This window comes from Rhincodon typus, chromosome 1 (assembly GCF_021869965.1).
Source record: "Rhincodon typus isolate 14 chromosome 1, sRhiTyp1.1, whole genome shotgun sequence".
Taxonomy (NCBI): Eukaryota; Metazoa; Chordata; class Chondrichthyes; order Orectolobiformes; family Rhincodontidae; genus Rhincodon; species Rhincodon typus.
Genome location: NC_063332.1, coordinates 142,780,103 through 142,788,583, shown reverse-complemented (window position 1 = coordinate 142,788,583; position 8,481 = coordinate 142,780,103). Strand labels below are relative to the sequence as shown.

The window sequence follows — 8,481 nt, the reverse complement described above, 5'->3', positions numbered from 1 at the left end:
GCTGGTTTTGGGATGCGCTTGGGGGAGGGGAGATTTTGAAGCTTGTGTAGAGTTCTCCCCTCCCCCAACTGCATCTCAAAACCAGCCCAGCTTGTCCCCACCTCCCTAACGTGTCCTTCCTCCCACCTATCCCCTCCTCCCACCTCAAGCTGCATCCCCATCTCCTACTTACTAGCCTCATCCTGGCCCCTTGACCTGTCCGCCCTCCCTGGACTGACCTATCCCCTCCCTAATTCCCCACCTACACTCACCTTTACTGGCTCCATCCACGCCTCTTTGTCCTGTCTGTCTCCTCTCCACCTATCTTCCCCTTTATCCATCTTCTTTCCGCCTCCCCCTCTCTTCCTATTTATTTCAGAACCCCTTTCCCCCCCGCCATTTCTGAAGAAGGATCTAGGCCCGAAACATCAGCTTTCCTGCTCCTCTGATGCTGCTTAGCCTGCTGTGTTCATCCAGCTCTACACCTTGTTATCTCAGATTCTCCAGCATCTGCAGTTCCTACTATCTCTGATTTTAATATCCGTGTTTCCCTGTGTCATAGGACAGCTTATTACTAGGCATCAGCCCAACCTTTTTCTTTTCTACTTGGTGTTCTAAAACACTGAATTATTTGTGGGTTTATTTAAAACCCTCATTTAGATGCACGTCAACATATTTCTAGATATTACTCACAGAACTTAAAAAACAGAACTAAATTCTTCGTAACGTACACAGTATAGACAAACAAAATCAGCTTGAAGCTATAAATGATTCTACAAACTATAGAACCGAAATTTCCAAATAATATTATAATCCTTACATAACAGCTAATTGATCATAAACTGTTTCAGGTCATGAGAGGTGCAGTAGAAATTCAAGTTCTTATTCCTTCTCTCCTTCTCGCACATAATGTTCAACTATACAGTTGGGTACATCGGTGATGATCCTACTCCATCCATTCTTAAGAACACTGAAGTATTTGTCAAATAGTAAATATATAAACATCTCACCTCAGTCATCAACCATTGTTTTTGTCTCATGCCAATATCCAAGAGTTTAGTCTCATCTAGAATTTCATCCAGCGTCAGTGGATGGGTATCTCCTCGCTGGTGGCGGGTCTGCACAAAATTGGTAAAGTTTAAAATGCATAGAAGTCATATGGAAATCAGACACTTGGCCCAACAGATCTAATGACAACATTCGCCTACCATTTGAGAAAACATTCCTGATCACAGTCCTGAATTGCCTTCTGAAAAATGGTTTAGTTAATGTCAATATTCTATTTTTGTTTGTCTGCTACAATACAGGCTTTAAAGCCTGAAATCTTGTTGAATTATCCTGTCGGTTAGTCACTGGAAGTTTGAGAATCTTTATTGATTGCTATTTGGATTGTAACATCTTGACTCACATCAAGTCCTGATCTTCTCCTCAACCTTGTATTCAACAACCTAAAATTGCTCTTGGTCAAGAAAATAGATTTTAAAATTCTCATTCTTAGCTTTAAAACAACAGTTTCCGTCACAAGACTGGGTCCCTGATGAGATACTCCACTAATGAGTTGGGCTTGATATCCCCTTATCAAAAGTGTTGTGTTTTCTAACAAGGAACTGTGGAATCATTAAAACCATACCAGGCAGAGTTCCAATTGTTTCCTTCAAAATCATTCCATCTGAGGGAGGATTATAGTCCATAACTTCTCTATTGGCTTGACTAGATTGTCAGCATGACGCAAGGTTATGAATTTCCTGGAGATTGTAAACTTTTGTCCACTGGTTACTGCTAATCAGAACTTTCCAGAAATGGTTTCAACTGGTATCACATGAGCATTGGCAAAGTTAGAGTCATACAGCACAGAAATAGACCTTTCGGTCCAACCAGTCCATAATCCCAAACTGAACTAGTCCCACCTGCCTGCGCTTGGCCCATTTCCTTCCAAACATTTCTTATTCATGTACTTAACTAAATGTATTTTAAATGCTGTAACTGTACCGGCATCCACCACTTCCTCTGGAAGATCATTCCACACACAAACCACTCTGTAAAAAAACTGCCCCTCATTTCTTTTTAAAAATCTTTCTCCTCTCACCTTAAAAATATGCCCGTAAACTTGAAATCTTGTCAGTCGAGCAGAGAGCCTATTTTGGATGTGATGTCAGGTATGTAGGCCATTTTCAAAGATTGGCAGATCATATCAAACAGCATGTCTCTTTGACTGTGGCACCACCATACACATGCAAAACTTATAACACAGTGTGTCACATTAGTTGTGATTAATTGTGATTCAATTGGACACATGCTGAATAACATGCAAGGGTATACTGACAAAAATTTAGGACTGTCAGTCAGGCTTGCATGTACTGGAAACTACATATATTAATCTACAAGGTCAGTTCTCCAGTTCTGAAAAGGTCATACCAGATTTGAAATGTAAACTCTATTTTCTCCACAGATGCTGCCAGGCCTGGTGAGTTTCTCCGGCATAACTACCTTGCATTACATGTCCTGTATTTTCTACAAGTTGTCAAAGACACTTGTAGTATGCTTATAGCAGAAAGGCTTTCAATTTTCAAAAGCCAGCTATGTTTCCTAATTTTTCCTGCCACTGCGCAACAGATTTCTCTCATTCTGGGGACTTCCTAATGTCTGGTTAGAAAGGTTGGCTTAGTTGGGATGGGCTGCATGGGTCACTTTGGCATGGATTAGGAACTCTAGGTTGTCCTGGTTATGCATTTATTTCCTAATCAGTGAAGTCACTTTGATTTGTTGGGCTCCAAGAGCAGTATACTGTGAAAACTCCAGCTGCTCTGGCTAGGGTCATAGTATGTGGGCCCAATGTGCACTGAATTTTCTGCTTAATCTGGGCTAGCTTGTCAAAGGTCATTTGGTAGGGTTTTTATTTATTAGTGAGGAACATCCTGTATCTCTTCATGGATTGTTTGATAGATAAACCCAAACTGACCCCTTTGGATTTCTTTCATTTTCCACAGCAGGCTAGCCACATCCTTCGAATGCTCTTCGGTCAAGTGTGCTAACCATGCATTACGATCAAAATTCTGGTGCGTGTCAAGTTTGCAGCTAAGGGTTCAAATTAGAAAGCCTTCAGTACCTCCCTCCTTAACTGAGACTCCCTTGCTATCCTCAGATGTGTTTACCTTCTGATGTGCCCTTATCAGTTAACTAAACTCGGAGTTTAATTGTAACTATACTTGATCTCCCTGTTGTGTAGATACAAGTGTGGTAGTTTTGGGCTACCAGTTTTCCCTCACCTATTACCTTGTTTGGTTCTCAACCTCTCCCACTGCATTTGGGACACTAATGCTCTCCAGTGGCTGTCCAGATTCTGCTTCACCAACTCAAGTGTGTCACTCTGCAAAGCTGCATAACTTTCTGGGACATCGCCTGTTTTCCCTTCAAAAATTGGAAACATTGCATTGGCTTAGCAGTGCTGCTGCTGGATGTTTTGAAGCTGTTGTGGAACTAATCATAAGGACAGTAAGGATGAAATAAAAGTGGATGATGTAAAATTCTGGATGATCAAGGATGAAGGCATAAGCTTTGAAAGCACAGAAAAGTGGGGAAAAAATGAAAGGATTGTTTAGATAAAGAACTTGACGTGCTATTAGATATTTCATACAGGATAATCGAGTCATGACAATATAACATCCAAGTCAACCCTGAAAAAGTGGTATGAAAGGTAAGTTTTGACAGAAAGTCACTGCAGTAACCAATGGACAGAAATTCCTAAGAATGGAAACACGCTTGCTTATCTCACACACTTGGGACGTTTGAGAACAAAGATCAAAGAACAAAGAAAATTACAGCACAGGAACAGGCCCTTCGGCCCTCCAAGCCTACGCCGATCCAGATCCTGTATCTAAACCTGTCGCCTATTTTCCAAGGATCTGTATCCCTCTGCTCCCTGCCCATTCATGTATCTGTCTAGATACATCTTAAATGACGCTATCGTGCCCGCCTCTACCACCACCCTCTGCGTAAAGAACTTTCCACGCATATCTCCCTTAAACTTTTCCCCTCTCACCTTGAAATCATGACCCCTAGTAATTGAGTCTCCCACTCTGGGAAAAAGCTTCTTGCTATCCACCCTGTCTATACCTCTCATGATTTTGTAGACCTCAATCAGGTCCCCCCTCAACCTCCGTCTTTCTAATGTAAATAATCCTAATCTACTCAACCTCACTTCATAGCTAGTGCCCTCCATACCAGGCAACATCCTGGTGAACCTCCTCCGCACCCTCTCCAAAGCATCCACATCGTTTTGGTAATGTGGTGACCAGAACTGTACACAGTATTCCAAATGTGGTCGAACCAAAGTCCTATACAACTGTAACATGACCTGCCAACTCCTGTACTTAATACCCCATCCGATGAATGAAAGCATGCCGTATGCCTTCTTGACCACTCTATCAACCTGCGTTGCCACCTTCAGGGTACAATGGACCTGAACACCCAGATCTCTCTGTGCATCAATTTTCCCCAGGGTTTTTCCATTTACTGTACAGTTCGCTCTTGAATTGGATCTTCCAAAATGCATCACCTCGCATTTGCCTGGATTGAACTCCACCTACCATTTCTCCGCCCAACTCTCCAATCTATCTATATTGTGCTGCAATCTCCGACAGTCCCCTTCACTATCTGCTACTCCACCAATTTTAGTGTCATCTGCAAACTTGCTAATAGACCATCTATACCTTCCTCCAGATCATTTATGTATATCACAAACAACAGTAGTCCCAACACAGATCCCTGTGGAACACCACTGGTCACAGTTCTGTATTTTGAGAAACTCCCTTCTACTACAACCCTCTGTCTCCTGTTGCCCAGCCAGTTCTCTATCCATCTAGCTAGTACACCCTGGACCCCATATGACTTCACTTTCTCCATCAGCCTACCATGGGGAACCTTATCAAACGCCTTACTAAAGTCCATGTATATGACATCTACAGCCCTTCCCTCATCTATCAACTTTGTCACTTCCAAAGAAATTAAGACATGAAACACCAAGAGGAGAAATAAAAGTAAAGCAGTTCAAACATCAGCATCCTGTCGAATACAAACTGATACTCACATGTTATGGTCAAATGGTTTGATATTATAATTTAACCATAATTTGCTATCCAAGTGCCGTTTCTAAAAGTTGGTACCACTTCGACACATTTTAAATCCAGCATGATACCCCAGTGTTCAATAACTTGATCATGAAGAATGTGGTTGACTTTGGCATAATGTTATTTACCATCCAAGATTATATCATTGCTTTGCAAGGAATTATTTGTTTTGAGATATTTATCCATGCCTTAGATGACAAAGCAAATGATATCAGACACTCTTCTAACGCAATTTATTGTGGAACCTCCTTTGATTGGTGGCAAGCCACTATTGAATGTGTTTGGGAATAATCATTTACTACATTATCTTGGTTCTCTATTTTAGTTCATCCTCCTTTACAATCTTAGGGAACATTAGTTTATGTTTTTGTTACATGTGGCAAAAAAGTAAGTAGTTTTACTCTTACTTGAGAAGGCTGCAAAGAATTTTGGTTACTAATTGACTGCATCAGACATTTAGTAATGAAAGAAAAGTTCGTTTAATTCAAAGCACTTGCATAAGATTATTTTTATTGCTAAATTTCAGTAAACCTATTGAAACTTTGGTAAGTAATGACTATAAAAGTGACAGAGAAAAAATCTCGGAAAACCCAAATAGAAAATGACATGAAAGTTAGAAACATTTTGCAGTAGTCACAGGCAACTAACTTCTTGTCAACAAAATGATCCCTGCCACTGCCACCCCAAATGCTGCAACACTGTTCCCACTTCTCCCCTCTATTCCCAATCTGGATAATGGCCCGTACATTTTTAGGTCACCGATTGAAAAAGGATCAAACCTTTCCTTAGGATTTTTTTAACCAAGTTAATCCCCTGAAAAGGTTTTACCATTAAGCTACTAAAAACTTACATTTATGTACCCCTGTTTCCATTGTGAAACCAGGGGATAACCAAAAACTTTATCAAAGAGATGGGCCATATGGAAGAAAAGACAATGAGGTTTGGTGGGGAATTTGACAGCAAGAGTACCTAGATAGCTAACGGCAGTCACTGACGGTAGTTGCAAAGGGAGATGCACAGAAAGCGGTGTCAAACAAGTCAAGGCAGGAGAATGGGTTGTGGAAGAGTATTCAGGAAGGAAAAGAAAGCAATAGATTTACATACAGAAGCTAAGTGTTGAAGAAAGGGTAGAAACTAGAACATTAGAGTGCTGAGTGAAAACAGAAGCCATAGGTTGAGATATTCTAGCCATGGCTCAACAGGTAAGAATGCAAACAATCAAGGGTAATCCCACTGAACCACACAACAAAGGGTAGTCACTGGAGATGAATGGTGGCATTAATTATGGTCTGGAAAGACAAGGAATGGAGAATACATCCCAGTGACACAGGAGATCTTTTGAAGTTGAGTTAGTTGCAAGCCATCCAAGAAGATCAACAGAGTAAAAGTTTTGCTGGGAACAGAACATCAAAAGGTAGATACAAGGGATTAGTTCAGCTAATTGACACTTCAGTTGCAAATTATGTTTGCAATGTCAAACTCCAGGTAGCTGGGATTCAGATAGTTTAACTATAACTAATCTGGAAAAATTTTATCTAACAGAAACTTTTCTTATGCCAATTATGTAGTGATTGTAATGAGGTCAGTCAGGTGATTGGGCCGGTTAACCTGGTTCAGTTAGGGAGCCCTGGTTGATAGATATAGAACAGGTGTGTCAGAGGTTTTGTTCACTCAGAGTTGGCTCTGAGGGAGCAGGATCAGTGTCAAGGCCTCTCCATGTGTAAATAAGGGGTAGCTTGGTGACTTGATGCTGGCTTCATTGGAGTTATTTCAAATTAGATTTTGTTCATAATACATGAACAAAAATGCGAAGATTTAAAACTGTTCATTGCCTATTTTAAGCAAAATTATGAAAGCTAATTACTAGTCCAAGCAGAAAGAATTGGAAGCCATTTACCTTCATGTAGTTGACTATTTTAGCAAGTACACCAAATTTGTATCCAGCACTCCCTGGAAGTGCTCTATAGGCAAAAGATGCATTTTCTGTAAAACAATAGGGTTTATTATCAGAATGTTTTTTCAAAAGTAAAAGATATAAAAACAATGGTAGCATTCTTCAAAATCATTTTAATCAATCTACTCAAACGTATTATGACACAGCTCCACGGGCAGGTCATACTTAAGCCTTGACCTTATAACCCAGAGGTGCACAGTCACATCAATGTGCTACAAGCGTCCCCCAAAATTATGCTGATCAATTTGTTTGAACATGTTATGAAACATCGGTATTGTGGTTTTAACGCGACCATGGTACACAAGACCATTCCTCCAGTCCCATTCTACTGTGTTGCTGATTTCCAAACCTAGATGCAAAATCTGTTCTATTAGTTTTTTCCTGTGATTTATTGCCAATTTACATTTGCTGTCCATTCCAAGCTCCCAACTTGAACTGTTGCATTTCAATAAATATACTCTCAGTGCTGTTTAGAAGGAAGAGAGTTTCACATTTTGCCCCTTTGTGCCAGGGTAGTCTATAGACTCTGGAACAGTTCCAGATTGGAGGTCAGCTAATGTAACCTCAACTATTTTAAAAAAGAAAAGGTGAAGAGAAAACAGGGAATTATAGACTGATCAGCCTGACACTGGTAGGAGGGAAAACGCTAGCGTCCATTGTAAAAGATTTAAAAGTGCTTGACACTTGGAAAACAGTGACAGGATAGGGCAAAGTCAGCATGGATTTACGAAAGGGAAATCACATTCCACAAAGCTACTGTGACTCAGTGGTTAGCACTGCTGCCTCACAGTGCCAGGGACCCAGGTTTGATTCCAGCCTTGGTTGACTATCCACGTGGAATTTGCATGTCCTCCCTATGTCTGCGTGGGTTTCTGCCAGCTGCTCTAGTTTCCTCCCACAGTCCAAAGATGTGCAGATTAAGTGGACTGGCCAAGCTAAATTGCCCAAAGTGTCCATGTGTAGGTTTTGTGGTTGGCTATGGTAAATGCAGGGTTATGGGGATAGGGTGGGGGGAGCTGCAAGGTGGGATGCTCTTCGGAGGGTTGGTACAGACTTGATAGCAGAATAGTTTCTTTCCGCACTATAGGGATTGTACGATTCTTTGATACTAGAACGTTGAGATGTAAACAGTAGAGTTGATAGGGGGGAACCAGTAGATATGGTTAACTTGGTACTTTGAGAAGGCCTTCAATAACATCCTGCAAAGCACATAATACTGGGGATAGTATAATGAAATGGATGGAGAGCTGGGTGGCAGATAGGAAACAAAGAATAGGAATAAATGTTTCAGAGATAGTAGGAACTGCAGATGCTCGAGAATCTGAGATAACAAGGTGTAGAGCTGGATGAACACAGCAGGCCAAGCAGCATCAGAGGAGCAGGAAGGCTGACGTTTCGGGCCTAGACCCTTCTTCAGAAGAA

General features: G+C 41.0%; 1 protein-coding gene across 1 annotated transcript in view; it reads right to left on the bottom strand.

Moving 5' to 3' along the window:
• gtf2e2 (general transcription factor IIE, polypeptide 2, beta) overlaps nt 1-8,481 on the bottom strand; it is a 41,493-nt gene that overhangs the window by 14,538 nt on the left and 18,474 nt on the right. The window contains exons 2-3 of the mRNA XM_048597690.1: nt 7,003-7,088; nt 990-1,097 (exon numbers count right to left, since the gene is read on the bottom strand). Coding sequence (XP_048453647.1) covers nt 990-1,097; nt 7,003-7,088 — 194 coding nt within the window. The remainder of the gene's footprint in view (nt 1-989; nt 1,098-7,002; nt 7,089-8,481) is intronic.